This window comes from Rattus rattus, chromosome 11, assembly GCF_011064425.1.
Source record: "Rattus rattus isolate New Zealand chromosome 11, Rrattus_CSIRO_v1, whole genome shotgun sequence".
NCBI classification, from domain to species: Eukaryota; Metazoa; Chordata; class Mammalia; order Rodentia; family Muridae; genus Rattus; species Rattus rattus.
In genome coordinates, this window is record NC_046164.1 from 73,023,489 (window position 1) to 73,040,728 (window position 17,240).

The window sequence follows — 17,240 nt, forward strand, 5'->3', positions numbered from 1 at the left end:
CCCCTGAGTTCAGCCTACTCAGTGCTGGCCACCTCCCACCCACGCCCTGGTCCTCTAGGGGTGGGTCCTTCCCAGGGGCTCAGCCCCTGGGCCATCCTGCAGTTCCTGCGTATGCTGATGGCCTTAGTTTTGAAACTGTGTCCCTAACAATGAGTGTGCCACGCCAGGCATTCTGCTAACACAGCAGATGCGTCTTACCTAATCCTTCCTAACATCTAGAGGGCAGGAGCCATTTGGCGAATAAGGGCTCTTCTGGCCAGCAAACATTCGTGAAGCACAGCCTGTGTTCCAGGTCAGGGGGAGGGGGCTGGGATCTCCTTAGGCAAAAGGACTCAGAAGTGGTGACATCCTCAACTCCTACTTGGCTGGGAAGGGTGTGCTCCATCTTTCTTAACGCCCACTCCACACACACCTACAATCCCACCCCCTTGAGCGGCAGAGCCCTGAGCATGTGAAGATCTGGAAGAGAGAGCCACTTGTTACCTCAGACTCTCAGGACACCTCTTGAGGTCCGGTTACCTCTCTACCCCATTAAGGTAGACTTGATGACCTGGGGCAGACAAAACAAAACAAAAACGAAAACCAGGGAGCACTGGGTAGGGCGGGGCCGGGACAGGGACTCTTCCTTGGGGCGGGGCCAGCAGCAGACCTGCTAAGTAAAACCCAGTGAAGGTGGCAGCCGCTGAGGCCCAGCAGAGAGCACCATGAGCGGACAAGTCGGGGACCTGAGCCCGCAGCAGCAGGCGGCTCTGACCAGGGTGAGGCAGGAGGGAAGGAACGGGAGCCAAGCGGAACCCAAGCGGCCCACATTGGCTACAGACCAATGAAGGGACTGGATGGCCAAGCCAGCACCTCCGGCCCCTTGTTCTGAGCCTGCCGAATGCAGCAGCGCCTGGGCCAGGACCCCCTTCTCTCTCTCTCTCTCTCTACCTCTGAGCAACTGCTGGTGTGTGTGTGTGTGTGTGTGTGTGTGTGTGTGTGTGTGTGTGTGTGTGTGTGTGTGTGTGTGTGTGTGTGTGTGTTTGCAAATTTAGCCTTCCAGCACAGCCCGCCCCACCACCCATTCCTGGCCTCTGTCCCCAGCCGGTGACTACTGCCAGGCTGATTTGGAGATTTCTGCCAGATTGCGACAGTGTTTGGTTTGGTTTCTGTTGCCTGGGTTCCCAATCCTCTCCCTATCAGACTTACTTGTTTATTTTTAATTATTACAGAGACATAGAGGGTTAGGGGGTCTGATTTTGAGAGCTGGCTGTACCTGGAGAAGGGAAGGGCTATCAGGAAGGGGAGGCCCAGGTCTTAAGGGAGTCCCACCCAGGTTCACATACAACCTTGTTTGAAGGGGAATCTTAAGAACTGTGACAGAAAGCCAGGTACTGAAGGTGTTAAGTCTGGAATCTCAAGTCTTGTGAGACAAAGACCAGACAATTGCGGGTTCAAGGCCAGCCTGAATGTAGTGACACTGTCTTAAAGAACAAGAGATGAATGGCTTGTTTTGTAGTATATCCCATGCAGAAGAACCTTACAGGGAGAAATGAGACTCCTGGGTGAAGGAGGGGACCTGTGGATCCAGTCAGGGTCTCCAAGTGAAAGAGGGGTTCTTAGTGGAACAGGAGGATGCTCTGATGATCCTCTCAGTGCTGATGGCCTCAGGAGACACCAGGCATAAGGTTCTTTTGGAACTGGAAACCTGGTCTCTGGGAGTGGATTATGACAGAGAACCCCACGAGCTATTCTACTTTCTCCACGAATTAAAACTAACAAATGCTTGCTATTTTAAAATGCATAGGAAAGAGAGGAAGGAGGGAAAGCCTACGGATGGCCCAGAGCTCTGCACTACGGTGCCCTGGATCACTTCCTTCTAGAGTCCTCCTGGACCACTGCGGTCACACTTCCAGACACCCAGTCCTCAGTGTGACACTGGAAGGCGGCTTCTCTCCAGGCTGAGTAAGCAGTTACCTAGAGGGGATGACGGGTGCATGGTTATTGTTTTATGAGGGGCCCTGGCCCCTTTAACCCTAAACCCCAACAAAATGTCCTCTGGCCCCTGAGGCTACAGCTGCTTTCCTCCCTTTGCATGCTGGGAGTCATGCGTTAGTCCTACTGTGTGTGTGCACCAGAGACCATCACATTGAATGGCAGTGAGACTCTAGTTACATGAGGAGTGGTGGTGATGGTGCCGTGGCGGTGGTGGTGGTTATGAATTTACCAAAAAGGAAAAAGGCCAAAGAGGAGACGTTGCTAACTATGCAGCTGCACAGTGACAATCCCAGAGTAGAGGCCATGCCAACTCTGGTGGTGGGGGCCGGTCTGTCACAGCAGCTAATGGAAGTTTAGTCATCTCATAGGCTACTTGTGCAGGGCCATTAGCTGCGCCCGAGGCTGGCTTTAGTAAGCTGCAGGGCACCCATTATTTCCAGACTGGCCACTCGGTGTTAGGTTGTAATGTTAGCATGTGGCATGGTGCTGCCCCAAGTGCTCATGGTCTGGTTGTTACGGTGTAGGGATTTCTACCTTGATGTTTGGCCATTTTTTCACACACATTCCTCTTTAATTCTGTAAGCAAAGCCAAATGAAGTCTCTTTCATTCTCCTTTTGGGTTACTATTGTTAGCCGGGCACTGTAGCACACACCTTTAATCCCAACCCTTGGGAGGCAGAGGCAGGGCGATGTCTGCAAGTTCCAGGCCAGTGTGGTCTACACAGTAAGACCTTGTCTCAAAATAACAACTATTATTGCTACTTTCAAGAAATTTGGGGTACCCAGCCCTGGCTGATTTCAAATCTACAAGACCCACCTATCTCTGCTTTTTGGGTACTAGGCACAGGCTTACAGAGGTGTGTGTGTGTGTGTGTGTGTGTGTGTGTGTGTGTGTGCCAGTGTATATGTACCAGTGTATGTATCTGTGTGTGAGTCTGTGTGTGTGTGCCAGTGTGTGTCTGCCAGTGTATGAGTCTGTGTGTGTGTCAGTGTATGTGTGTGACAGTGTGTGTGACAGTGTGTGTGACAGTGTGAGTGACAGTGTGTGAGTCTATGTGTGTCCAGTGTGTGTGTATGTGTGCCAGTGTATGTGCCAGTATGTGTGTATGCCAGTGTATGTGTATATGTTCCAGTGTATGTCTCTGTGTGTGTGTGCATGTCTGTGTGTATCTGTGTGTGTCTGCGTGTGTTTGTGTGTGTCTGTGTGTGCCTCCATATGGGTGCTGGGCATCAAGCATGGGTCCTCTAGAAGAAGACCAGTTACCATAACTGATGAGCTATCCTCAGCCCTGTAGGTTTTCTTTTTTCTCTTTTTGAGCTATGCTTTCCATAGTCACAAACTCATGATCCTCCTGCCTTAGTTTCCCGAGTGCTAGGGCTACAGATTCACACCACCAAACCTGGTTTAAGTGTTTGTCTTAAACACGTTCGAGCCTTTGATTGGACACATTTGGCATTCCCTTCATTTCACAAGTGAGGAAGAGGAACTCAGAGAGAGTAACTCCTCTCTAATCCCAGCCTCAGGATGCAACTTCTGGAGCAATGTCTCTAGAACTCGTGTACCAGAACTAGGGGGAGGCTCTGGTACTAGCCAGAAAGGGGACTTGTCTCCCAAGAAGAGATTCACACAACCCTGATAACTCTTGACCACCTTGTAGGACAGACTGGAGCCCAAACAATGATGTGTCAGTGATGGGCAGACCCACCCCTTGTCAGGACTGCTGAATTATATATACAGCTTTTACCCTCTGTTTAAACTCAAGCCTTGTTCCTGGACCACAAAGAACCACTTGTGGTGGGGTCGCTGGACCTCTTGTTTCTCTTTCCAATCACGGCCACACTGACTAGATCTCCTGCCTCAGCTTTTCACTGTAGCTTGCCTGCTGAGGACAGGTAGCCATGCCTACCTCTTTTGAGCTGCCAGGACTCAGGTTCTGACCCAGATGACCAGGAACACTCTGATTACCGCATCCATCCTTTTCCTCCTAGTTCCGGGAGACCCTCCAGGATGTGCTGCCCACCCTGCCCAAGGCTGACGACTACTTCCTTCTGCGTTGGCTCCGAGGTGAGATCATAGGGGTCAGGGAGACAGAGAGCAAGGAAAAGGAGAGAACAGAGCAAGAAAATGAGGTGGGACACCTCAGAACCACCTCGCTGTGGCACAGGCTTCCCGTTGGCCTGCTCTAGGCTAGAAATCTAAGCTTCGCTACCATCAAAAGCACAGCACTGACTCTTCTGAACCTTTGGTCTCTCTCTTCAGAGAGGACATGAGACGCGTGAATGAAGAAGAAATGAGGACATGACTGTTCACGGGGATGGGTAGATGAGGGTTATTGGAGGTGTGAGGGGGAGCATGGCCAGAGACACCCGGACCAGTCCAGACTGACCTGGACCTTGGCGGTGGAGGTCAGAGAGGAAGGGGGTGGGGCAAAGAGAGTACCTAGGAACCTAGAGACCCGGTAGGGAAGATGGCTGAGGTTATCTAGAGATCAGAGGCTGGGGAAAGGGAAGCCTAGATTTTGGGGGAGGGGGTGGGGCATGCCAGCCAGGATGACTCTGTAATAAGTTCTGAGAGCCGCAGGGGGTGGGAGGAACCTGGGGCCAGAGTCCACTTGGATATGTTAAACAGACACCTCGTTTAGCCGTTTGTCCAGAGTTTGAGACCTGACCTCACTAAGTGTTCAGTTTTATTTGTAGGCTTAAAAGGACCAAAGACAACAGCACTGTGCGAGCTGTGTATGGTATATACGTATGTGTGTTGTGTGTCAGTGCACGTGAATGCCAGAGATTGCCGCTGGGTGCTTTCCCAGCTATTTTATTCATTGAGCAGGGTCTCCTGCTGAACCTCGAGCTGGCTGATTTACTTGGCTAACTAGACAGCTTGCCCCAGGAGACCCTGTCTTCGCCTCCCAAGTTTTGGGATTACACATGGGTTATTATGGAGGTGCTAGGATATGAACCAGTCTTCGTGCTTATATGGCAACACTTCACCGAGCCAACTCCCTCAGTGACTGACACACTTCCTCAACCTGTCAGTCAGAACCCGAGAACCTGGAGCCTGGCCCCAGTGACTGGTGGTTTCTTTCCAAACTTCAAATGACCTATGTGTCCCTTCCTAATGGTCAGTCTCAAGAAAAAGAAAACCTGTGCTGTAAAATCTGCTATGGTGTGAGTAGCCTGCACATCTGTCCAGATTTGGAGCCTGGCAGAACAACTAAGTAACTCCCCTTACCTCTAACGAAAACACTAACTCCCGTTTTCTCTCAGGGGGCAACTGCCCCTCTCTCAGAGCCGTTCGCCTCCTGTTTCTACTGAGCATGTATTTTCTTTAATGGATCTGTTCCATGACTGTCCGAGTCTCCTAATACTTTTACCTCAGTGCCTTTGGCTTCAGCAAAGCCCAGGGCCTCCGGAGCTTGGCCTTGAACACTCTCTTTAGAACCTAGGTCCTAGAACCTTCAGTCCCCTGGGGTGTCGAACAAACACAAAAAGTGGACCGAATGGTGGAGAAGAGGTTTTGCCTAGAAGTCTACAGCAGTCTGGAAAAGTAATGCCAGAAATAACACAGGGCTTGGGGGCTTGTGGGGCCATGATTTTAACTCACTACGTCACACAGGATGGAGTTTGCATTTTAGGTAAATCATCCCAGAAGGATGGGCTCAAGGCACATGGTTTAAATAGTTGTCAACAAGACAGGCTTGGAGGTGAGACCCAGCTCCACGTGTGCTAGCAGAGCCCTGGTGAGGAGCTGGCCTCTCGGTCTTACTTCTTCTGTGCTGTGGGCAGGGCACTGATCCCTATCTTTGAGGTGCTGAGTCAAATATGAGGTCACCAGGCCTACTCCAAGAAGCCCCATGCCAGAGGCTGTTCCTCCCCTCTCTGTTTTGTTTTGTTTTTGTTTTTAACTATTTATAGAAACTTTATTTTAAAAACAGTTTTAGGTTTCCCGAAAGAAAAAAAATGCCCAGGGGATCAACAAAAACGTGTAGTATTCCTATATGAAGTAATATCCAATTATTAAATATGGTGAGACCTCAGGTACAACTGAAACCAGCCACTAAACCTATAAAACTCCTAGAATTTTAACTTATAGCAGAAAAGAGACACACACACAAACAAACAAAACCTTTAAATGCTAATATATCTAGAGTTGCTGAAAGACCCTCAGACAGAGGAGAATCTCGCTTCAGTCCTGAGGACAATTACCACCCCATGAACACACAGGACTCAGTCTTGATGTAAAAACAAGAGGTTTACTTTGGGATACCAATGCACTGGGGCTCGACACAGTCCTCATGCAGGAGGGATGTGAGGAGCCTCGAACAACAGAAATGTACAGCTTAAACAGTCATTTAAGATTACACAGTTTCAGGGGTTGGGGATTTAGCTCAGTGGTAGAGCGCTTGCCTAGCAAGCACAAGGCCCTGGGTTCGGTCCCCAGCTCCAAAAAGAAAAAAAAAAAAAAAGATTACACAGTTTCAGGGGTTGGGGATTTAGCTCAGTGGTAGAGCGCTTGCCTAGCAAGCACAAGGCCCTGGGTTCAGTCCCCAGCTCCAAAAAAAAAAAAAAAAAAAAAAAAAAAAAGATTACACAGTTTCATTAGCTCAGCTATTTCGGTGCCAAGGATAACTAGGCAGATGTTTCTTGTCCTGGAATCCCTGGGATAAGGCCAACAACATCAATGCAGCTATTTCAGTACCAAGGACGTCTGACTTGATATATGTTTTCTTATCCTGGGGTTCCCAGGACAAGGACCAAGGATATCTGTCTTGGCAGGTGTTTCTCTTCTGGAGTTCCTAGGGCAAGGCTATAGCTATGTCAGCACAGCTGCATTCAGTACCAAGGACATCTCACTTCTATAGTGGTCAGTTAGCTTCCCAGAGATGTTTCCTATCTTGTAATTGCCCTGCAGTAAATATGTTCTATACCCTCTGTTCTTATGGTCCAGCAGCTTCCTGAGAGTGGGTGGGAATGTGCTTTCTGTAGTTTCTGGTCTATTGTCTAACATCTAGGGGCTAAGCAAGGGCCAGCTTAAAAGATTCTCATTCTTAAGAAATGGCTGCACTAATATCAAATGGAGATCTTCACTGCCATATTGAATTTGGTAGTCTGTAGTCATATTTAACTATCAAAATTAGATTAAATTTAAGGCTTCAGGCCCTCATCTCACTGGCTACACTTGCGTTCCCCAATAGCCACATACAGCAGAGACTGCCACGCTGAGCAGTGCAGAGATGGCGGGGACCATTCAATGGAGCAGCACCGATGCAGGAGACACCCATAAACACAGAGGTGCAGGAAAAGGCAGGCTGTAAAGCCGGGGCTTGTCCTCGGACACATGTAGTAATGCTCACACTGACAAACCACTGCTTACGACTGTCTGGTCTCCGACGGTGGGACTGGAGCCTTTACGAGACAGGTTCGGGCTCAGTTGGAGCCACTGAGGAACGGGATGGGCTGCCTGCGTGTGCCGTAAATGCCTTGTCGGAGGAGAGGCTGAGCACTGCATCATTTCTTGACGTGGTTCATGAACAGGGCAAAGGCTGCCTGGTAGGGAAGTCACCTTCCTCTTGGACATCTCTGATGGCCCATTGCACTTCAGCTCCCTCAGTAAAACTTGATATCGATCTAGCAGCATTAAAAAGAGGCTGCCAAGGCCTTTCTCAAAATAGACTGTAACTGTAAGCTGGAGGCATGCCTGTAGTTCCAGGTGTTTAGAAAGTTGAGGCAGAAGGATTGCTTGAACTCTCTCTCAGTTTCAAGAGACCTAGAACCAGAAATCACATGTGCAGAGACCTTCACGGAGGTAAAGGTCCTCAAAAAATATCCAAGGTCTGCTGGGAGGTGGCATACACCTTTAATCCCAGCACTCAGGAGGCAGAAGCAGGCAGATCTCTGAGTTTGAGGCCAGCCTCATGGTCATCAGAGTGAGTCCCAGGATGGCCAGGCCTACACACACACACACACACACACACACACACACACACACACACACACACAAATGTGTGTGTATATATATGTGTATATAATACAGGTATATATGTGTATATACATATGTATGCGTGTATGTGTATACATACATACATACACACACACACACACACACACACACACACACACACACACACACATATATATCCCAGGGCTAGAGAGATGCCTGAGTTCATTAAGTTACATGCTGAGCAAACATGAAAACCAAGTTTTTTCTCCCAGCACCCATATAAACACCAAGATCCAGCATGGTCTATGTGCAACCTCAGACAACCAACATCGACCTCAGGCTTCTACATTCATATGCACACATGCATACAAGCAAACACATACACTACACACAAAATCTCCAGACCCAGAGTGCATTCTGAGCATATCAGGTAAAATGAGGACACCTTAGTTTTGTCCTCATGAGCTGGTCCAGCTCATCCTAACAGTTTTAAACAATTTTTATTTTGGTTTATTTGTTATTTATTGGGTGGGGGTGGGAAGGCTCATGCAACCCATGCACACGGAGGCCAGAGAAGTTTGCAGACTGGGTTCTCTCCTTCTATCATGCCTGTTCCAGAGATCGGGTCATCAGGCTTGGTGGCTGAATGAAAAGGAAAAGGAAGAAGAGAGAATTAGAAGGGAAGGGCCATGGCTGTTGTAGGTGTGGTGGAGGAGACAGGTTGTAGAAGGGACAGCATAGCCAGAGGCAAGGACAACTGGGTGAGTCCAGAGTGGACATAACCCTGAGTCAGGCCATGTGAGGAGACGGGGAAGGGAGAGCCAGACCAAGAGGCTAGGAGGGGAAAGGGTAGACCAAAAGGGTCTGGTAACCAAAATGGCTGGATTATATAAGGAAGGGCAGCCCAACTCCTGGGCTGGAGAAATTTAGGGTAGGGACGAGGAATGCCAGCCATACCCTGTAATGAGTAGGGACTGAAGGATGCTGGGAGAACCTGTCATCTAGTTCCACTTTGGTACGTTAGTCACCTCAGTTCGCCTTTGTCCCCGGTTTGAGACCTAACAGTAGCAAGCACTTTATACCTCTTGACCTATTTTGCTGATCTCCTATAACCCCTTCCCATGTGTTTGCAGCTCGGAACTTTGACTTTAAGAAATCTGAGGAGATGCTCCGGAAGGTAGGCTCCTGCCTCCTGTGTCCTGACTCCCCTGTGCTCATCCAGGTTTCTGGCCAGAAAAGGCTCTCCCTTCTCAGATTTCTTTTTCCATCCTCCTGGGTCCCTTTTTGAGCAAGCCTGAGCCCCTCGTCCTGGAGCCCTTCTCCTACCTCCATCCCCAGTTCTGTGGAGCCTAAGGATGCTCTGGTCGAGTTTTGTGGCTGTGAGCAGAGAGCCTTGTGTCCCTAATACTTGGGGAGACTTTGGGGACAGACAGATTCTGCAGCTCCTGCATGTCTCTGCAGCATGTGGAGTTCCGGAATCAGCAGGACCTGGACCACATCCTCACATGGCAGCCACCAGAGGTGAGCCCCTTGACATATCCCCCAGGCCTGCTGGTGCCCCTCCCCCATCTCCGCACCGAGTGGCTCAGTGTGGGCTGGTTTGAGTCATGACTTTGTCCCTGTTCAGGTGATCCGACTCTATGACTCTGGTGGCCTGTGTGGCTATGACTACGAAGGCTGTCCTGTGTGGTTTGACCTCATTGGGACACTGGACCCCAAGGGGCTCTTTATGTCAGCCTCCAAGCAGGACCTGATCCGGAAGCGAATCAAAGTCTGTGAGATGCTTCTCCATGAGTGTGAACTACAGAGTCAAAAGGTGAGTGGTGCAGTTCAGGTAGGGTGTGTGTGTGTGTAGTGACCTTAGTGTGTCCAAATGGGACACAGGGTACTGCAAAGATCTGCCCCTCATCTCTCTAAAACTCACCAGTTCTCAGTACGGTGTTTTCCCTCCTTAATCCCCCAGTGAGCATCAGTGTGCGTGCACGTGTATGTGCGCATGTGCATGCGTGTGTGCATGCGTGTGTGCATGCGTGCATGCGTGTGTGTACATGTGTGCATGCGTGCGTGCGTGTGTGTGTGAGAGAGAGACAGACAGACAGACAGATAGACTCTGCAATTAAGATCTCTAATATCTGTCTTCCTTCTAGCTGAGTTGTAAAGTACCTGCTGAACAAGCGTAAAGATGACATTCAGATTCCCAGCACCCACATAAGAGACCAGGCCTTGACACTGACCATGGGTGTAGTGAGAGCCCTTAGGTCTGTTCCCAGGATTTCTTGGAACAGCCAGCTTTGCTCATGGAAAAGTTAGCCACCTCTGTCGATTCTCTAACTAGGAAAACTGATGGCCGACCGGTGACTTTGTGCTTCCCACATGGGACTCAAGGAGAGACTACAGAGTTACTAATATATGTAATTATATATGTAAAATACATATCATATATATCATATATCACCATATATTTGTATCTCATATATTTTATAAACGAATATATTTTATATATAAACATTCATGTATTCATATATAAATTATTCATATATAGAAATGTATGTATATGGGGTTGGGGATTTAGCTCAGTGGTAGAGCGCTTGCCTAGGAAGCGCAAGGACCTGGGTTCGGTCCCCAGCTCTGAAAAAAAAAAAAGAAAAAAAAAGATATGTATATATATATATATATATATATATATATATATATATGGAACCCAAGGGCAAATGAAATGGCTGAGAGAGTAAAGGCATTGCAACTATGCCTGACAACCTGAGTTCAATTCCTTGAACTATCATGGTGGGAGGAGAGAACTGACTCCTGCAAGCTGTATTCTGACTTCCATACAAGCACTGTGGCACTGTGGTACTGTGGTATGCACATGCACACACACACACACACACACACACACACACACACAAATATATTTAGAGTAGAGCTGGGTGTGGTAGTGTATCCCTTTAATCCCAGTACTCAGGAGACAGAGGCAGGTGGAGCTCTGTGAGTCTGAGGCCAAAGAGATCCTTTCTTGAAAAGCAAACAAGCATATATACATGGACCCCTCAAGAGTGCAGCTTCTATTCCAAGAAGGCCTCATATAACCCTGGACAGGTCTCGTCTCCTCCCCCACCCCATCCCCCACCCCCGAGGGCCCCTTATCTCTGCATCTTTCAGAGAGAATCCAGTGCAGAAGGCAACCCGTTGGTCTTCTGAATCTGAAATGTGAGCCCAGTACACGCCATGGTGCAAGTGTGGAGAGAGAGTATCAGTTCTCCTTCCATCCTGTGGGTCCCAGGAATTGAACTTGAGTCACTGGTCTTGGCAGCAAGTACCTTTACCTGTTGAGCCATCTTATCAACCCCGAATCATGGTTTAGTCACACGCCAGGACTGGGTTGAGCAAACTGTGAGGCTCCTCGAAGAGCTACAGCCTCTGGGGCACAGATTCAACATCCTCTCACATCCTGGGTGAACATCACCCGTTTGGGACATCCCATGGGCCTAACAGGCCACTCTGCCATGGGTTGCGGGAGGCAAGAAGGAGAGGGATGACCAGGATGCCCTGGGTGGATCAAGATCTAAGCAGTGTGCCTCGTCTATTCCCCGCAGTTGGGCAGGAAGGTTGAGAGAATGGTGATGGTGTTCGATATGGAAGGCCTGAGCCTGAGGCACTTATGGAAGCCAGCAGTGGAGGTCTACCAGCAGGTAAGGCAGGGATGAGAGCAACAACAGCTCCAGGCCAAGAGAGACCCATGGCACACACCAGCTTCCCATCTGCGGAAAAGTAGAGAGAGCCTCCAGGGGACCTGTGGACCAGCCTGGCCTTCACCAGCCTGGCCTTGAGATGCTGCTTGTGGGACCACCCCAAGGGGAGGAGAAAGGGGGAGGGAGGAGTGGGGAGGGAAGGGGGAGGAGGAGGGGGAGGGAGGAGGAGTAGAGGGAGGAGGGACTGGAGGGGGGAGGAGGAGGGGAGGGAACAAGAAGGGGAGGGGGAGGGAAGAGAGGGAGGGGGGCAGGGAAGGAAGGGGAAGAGGAGGAGGAAGGACAACCCAGAGGAGGCTGCACCGTCATGGGAAAGGCTGGTTAGGCCTCTTGCTACTGCAGCAGGAGCTTCGGAAGTCTGGGTATCTAAGGTGCTGGGTACAGCCATGACGGACGTCCCTTTGACTTCACAGTTTTTTGCCATCTTGGAAGCAAATTATCCTGAGACAGTGAAAAATTTAATTGTTATTCGAGGTGAGTGGTACCTGGGGAAGGGAGACTGAGGAGTTAGAACTTCTCTAAGTCATTTTTTGTAGGGCATAAGGTTTTTGTTTGTGTTTTTAACTCCGTTCTTTCTCAAACTAGTATACTACATGCAAAATCCTGCCCTGGTATGTGGCAGTCATGTTAGCTTCTAAATGTTTGCTGCTGTTTTCTTGCTCGCCTCCTGAATTCCCCGGATTGAGATGACACATCTAGCTAACGCTCTCATCATCTCACTGAGGCTCGGCCTTCCCATGTTGTGAGGTGGGGACTCCGTGGCACTCACCCCTCCCCCGTGAGAGAGTTGGGAAGCCAAATGAGAGTTTGCTAAATGAGAAGGTTATGCACAAAACCTGGCCCACAAAAAAATGCTCACTGAATGAGCAGGTGTCCTTGGGGAGGGGCAGGGTATCTAAAGCAGATTCCCCCACCTGCTCTCACCCCAACTCTTAGGTCACCTAGCAAAACCTTGAGTCCCGAAAGGAAGGGGGTGTCCTCAAGGAATTACCATGGCTGGCTGTGTGTCCAGCTTGTGCCCGACACCCTACAACTAGGTTATGGGACATTATTGATTGCCGAGAACCACGCCATCGCTTTAAGGCTTGACAGCCCCAAGACTGAGGCAGAAGCCCTTAACTAAAGCTCACACAGCAGGGCACGGCAGAACCCAGATCTGAGCAACTCCTACCCAGTGAACGACCACGGCTATGGCTTTACACAGCAGCCCTTCCTCTTGTCCAGCTTCTCAACGGGGTTCTGTGTGTTTCAGCGCCCAAGCTTTTCCCTGTGGCCTTCAACCTGGTCAAGTCATTCATAGGAGAGGTGACACAAAAGAAGATAGTGATTCTGGGAGGTAAGTGCCTTGACCCGTGACCCCCTGCTAGGGCCAGCTCTATGCCTGTCTGGAAAACAGAGGCTGCTGCCAAAGGCCACCTTCGTCTAGGACGTCCTTGTCACAGCCACGGCCTGGCCTCATCAGCACACAGAGTGGGCTCCCGGGTCCAGATCATGGCCAGAAAGCAAGCTCACGAGTGTGCTGCGTAGACGACTCTCGGGGGAACAAGCGGTCTCCTCTGTGGGCTCTCAGTTGGCCTCCTAGGAGCCCCTCAGAAAACCCTGTTCCTCACACAGGTAACTGGAAACAAGAGCTTCTCAAGTTTATAAGCCCTGACCAGCTGCCTGTGGAATTTGGGGGGACTATGACTGATCCTGATGGTAACCCCAAATGCCTGACCAAGGTACGGAGTGCCCGGAGGATGGGGAGGGCGGAGACCAGCATGGCCTACTGTTAGCTTACCCACCTCTGACTGACAGATCAACTACGGGGGCGACGTGCCCAAGCACTATCACCTGAGCAGTCAGGAGAGGCCACAGTATGAGCACAGTGTGGTTGTGGGCCGAGGCTCCTCCCACCAGGTGGAGAATGAGATCCTGTTCCCAGGCTGTGTGCTCAGGTAGGGACAGTGACTACCATACACCTGGGCACGGCTGGAAGGGCCTCCCGGCCCACACAGGAGGTTGCCAGTGGATTCTTACCTGCTCCAGGTGGCAGTTTGCATCAGATGGTGGAGACATCGGCTTCGGGATTTTCCTGAAGACCAGGATGGGGGAGCGGCAGAAGGCTGGAGAGATGATGGAGGTGCTGCCCAATCAGCGCTACAACAGCCACATGGTGCCCGAGGACGGGAGCCTCACCTGCCTCAAGACTGGAGTCTGTAAGAGCTTCCAGGTTTCCTGCAGTTGCCTTTGTGATAGAAAGAAAGCCAGCTATCTTGGGCCAGTCTGGTCTTTCTGGGTTCTCTCTATGTCCAACTCCCAGGGAGGGTCTAGGAACTCCAGGGTTGCAGTCTTCAGGGTCTTTGATCTGGAGTGTAGATGTGAGGAAGGCGGTGCATTGTACAATAGCCAGGGCTCAGAGCTAAGAGATAGGCAACTGGGTATCCATGGGCTTGTTTTATTTTATTTTATTTTTGGTCAGAGGTCCCCAGAAGGGGCCTGCCCGGGTGTCTGGACTCCAAACATCCCAAAGAGGTGGCTAGAACTGATGTCAACGTCACCAGAAACAATTTGGTCTAACGCCTTAGCCAGCTTTCTGTATCGTACCAAAATACCCAAGGCAATTGGCTTAGGAAAAGGAAGCAGGGGGATATTTACCACACCACAGAGTTCTGGAGATGCTTGTCCAACGTCCAGTGACCTTACTGCTTTGGGGCTCTGGCAGGGTTGGCACAGCATGACAAGAACACCCAGAGCGAAAACACCTACGTCACAGGCCAGGAAGCAAGAGGGAAAGGGAGAGAGGCCAAGTGTGCTGGCACACGCGTTCCCAGCACTGGAGGAAACTGAGTCAAGAGGATCAGAAGCTTAGGGAAAGTCTAGGCTGCATAGGAGACCCCTGAGTCCCCCTCCTGAGGTCCCCACTACCTTCTGACAGTGCTTCCCTGGGACCCAGCCTTTGACACGCAACTCTTCCAGGAGCACTTACCCAAACAAGCCACAGCAATGGGGCTGGCAACCTTTCTTCAGAGGCCGCTCCTAGGAGGGATTCAGGGAGCTGGGTGGTGCTGCTGCAATGTTGGAGATCTAGAAGGGGCCACACCCTTGCTGTGGTCACTACACTCCCAGGAGGTGGTCACAAACAGTGGGCCAGGACAGGGCAGTGGCTGATGCACACGTCCTACCCACGGGCCTGGTCAACCTCACAGGGGCTGTCCTTACGCTATCTGTCACCTCTCTGTCCTTGCAGATGTCCTGCGCTTTGACAACACCTACAGCCTCCTGCACACCAAGAAGGTCGGCTACACCACAGAAGTGCTTCTTCCAGACAAGGCCTGCGAGGAGAAGCTACAGGGCTTTGTGTCAACGGGCCCTCCTCAGGACAGTGAAGACTTTGGCCACCTCTGATCCTGCTCCATCCAACTCCTTCACTTACCCCTCCCTACCCCTTGCACCCCAGGCAGGGTGATGCTGATGATGGGCTACAGAGATCTCCAACCCTTGTGTCCCTCTCAGCCTCCCTTGGGACCCCTCAGACACAGACCAGCACTTTCATCCCCGGTACCCAAAGAATGGGGCAGAGGGTGACATCACATGTCCACTGCGAAAGGACCCTGGCCCTTGTTCTCATTCTCCTGAAGACACCCGCCCACCCAGGATTCAGCCATGCCTGGTATCCCAGCATGTCCCGCTCCCCACAGGAAGCACAGCTACAGGATGGCTTCTCTCCAGTTGGAGGTCAGCAAGGATGGGAAGGGCCAGCTGGAGGCGGCTGGGCAGGCTGTGAAGGGGGAGAGGCCCCAGGTCCAGCAGGGCATCAAGACCTTTCTCAACCCTGCCTCCTTTGGAAGGAACAGCACCCGTGGAGAGGCAGGGCATGTGGGGGAACCATCAGAGGAAAAGCCATGCTCAACTTTACAAGGTTGAACAGGTTGCTGAGTCTAGTGAAGACACACACACACACACACACACACACACACACACACACGTATACATGCACCTCCCACACATGCACACACCTAAGATCCTACTGCTACTCAATTTTGACATTTCCTCTCTCTTAAGGCAACACCCAGGCAAAGCCACTGCATAGCCCAGGGTGGCCTTGAATTCGTCTGCCTTTTCAGTGCCTTGAATGCTAGTGTAACAGACAGGCACCACTATGCCCGGCCCTGGGGCAACTCAGAACCAAAGCTAAGCAGCAGGGAGGCACATGGCACAGGGTGCATCGCTCTGGGGATTCATCCTGGCCTGTAACTTGCTTCTTGGAGAACTTTCCAGGTTTCCATCCATCTGCGTGTCTAAGGAGAGAGTTGAAAGAAAGCTGCCAACATTGCTTCTCCGTGACCCAGGAGGTGATAGCTTCTGCACGTGCTATCTCAAAGGCTGGCCCTCGTGGCATACACGAGTCAGACAGCCCACCATTGCTCCGTTGGGTGTACTGAACCAAACAGCAGGTGCTGCAGAGCTTGGTCCAGTGCACCTCTGTGGACTGTCCCAGAGAGGCCATGACCTGGGGCCTAGGAGCTTAGGCTGTCCTGCACTGCTCCCTCTTGGGCCTCTGGCTGGGACAGAAGACCTGTGTCCCATGCAGGGTGGCTCGGACACTGGCTTAGGTTATTGATGTTGCCTTCTTTGTTTATCCTTCTGTGCTGCTGGGCAAAATGTCCCTGGAATTGATGATCAGATAGATGCTCCTGGGAAGGGAGTCCTTACTTCAAAGTGCCATCAGCCTAGAAGCCTTAACAGACACCACCTTGTCTAGGCACCTTGCAAGCAAGGAGTCGGGCCCTGCCCTTTCCTGCTTCCAGATCCCGTCTTCCGTTTTCTCTGCTTGCTAGACGTCTTCATTACGGAAGACATTTTAATGGAGAAAAACCGGTAAACCTTGAGGATGAGGGAGCTCTTCCGGGTAGCCCCTAGGCACTGTATCTGGACCAGGTGAACCATTCACAGTCAAGGTTTAGAGTCTGAATGGGGAGCTAAATGCCAAGAGGCAGTGCCAGGAGACCTTCCTGCCTAAGACCAGCTTAAGCAGATTGGAGAGAGAGAGAGAGAGAGAGAGAGAGAGAGAGAGAGAGAGAGAGAGAGAGAGAGAGAGAAACAAAAACTAGTTTCTGGATCCAAAGCGATAGCCTTGGGCTATTAGGCAAGAGTCACGGGGCGTTTTCCAAGTGCAGGGTTGCTCCGGCACTCAGGCTGTGGAAGCGTAGAAACCCTCTTATTTCCCGGAAGCAACCCAGCTTCTTAGGGTCATTTCCCCACATCTTTTGGCAGGCCAAAAGGGCTGTCGATAACTGTGATTAGGAAAACCTCAACTTCATTCGTCTCGCTTCTTGTCTTGATGAGCTCTCAGAATGACTCGTGTTATTATAAGACTCTGGACTTGAACCCTGACCCTTGCCCTTCTAAACACCCACAGCCAATTTTCCCCGCCAGTACAGACTCACTGATCTTTCTTGCTGGTAGTGGAGGCAGGCCTGCCCTGTGCACAGGGACAGCTGATTCTCCCATCACAGAGACAGACAGACAGACACCTGATGCTGGGAGCACAGAGGTAGGCAGCAGGCATGAGAAGCGAGCTGCAGTTACCTGGC

At 50.9% G+C, this 17,240-nt stretch overlaps 1 protein-coding gene and 1 long non-coding RNA gene across 3 annotated transcripts; one reads left to right on the forward strand and one right to left on the reverse strand.

Moving 5' to 3' along the window:
* Positions 1 to 640: 640 nt before the first annotated feature.
* Positions 641 to 16,685, forward strand: LOC116912363 (SEC14-like protein 4). Of its 2 annotated transcripts, XM_032916422.1 has the most exons (12): positions 641 to 758; positions 3,967 to 4,042; positions 9,052 to 9,095; positions 9,380 to 9,439; positions 9,546 to 9,734; positions 11,512 to 11,607; positions 12,078 to 12,138; positions 12,917 to 13,000; positions 13,279 to 13,385; positions 13,462 to 13,601; positions 13,693 to 13,862; positions 14,894 to 16,685. In XM_032916422.1, exons 1-12 carry the CDS (start codon positions 705 to 707, stop codon positions 15,049 to 15,051), a joined length of 1,239 nt encoding a protein of 412 aa, XP_032772313.1. In that variant the 5' UTR covers positions 641 to 704; the 3' UTR covers positions 15,052 to 16,685. The 2 variants fall into 2 exon arrangements, with proteins under 2 accessions (XP_032772313.1, XP_032772314.1); XM_032916423.1 differs by lacking the exons at positions 641 to 758; positions 3,967 to 4,042; positions 13,693 to 13,862 and having other exon boundaries at positions 9,084 to 9,095; positions 14,894 to 14,909.
* LOC116912364 lies at positions 12,860 to 13,928 on the reverse strand. Its single transcript, XR_004389450.1, has 3 exons — positions 13,843 to 13,928; positions 13,684 to 13,769; positions 12,860 to 12,945 (listed from the first exon to the last, which is right to left on the reverse strand). It is a non-coding gene; the product is annotated as an uncharacterized LOC116912364 (long non-coding RNA).
* Positions 16,686 to 17,240: the final 555 nt, after the last annotated feature.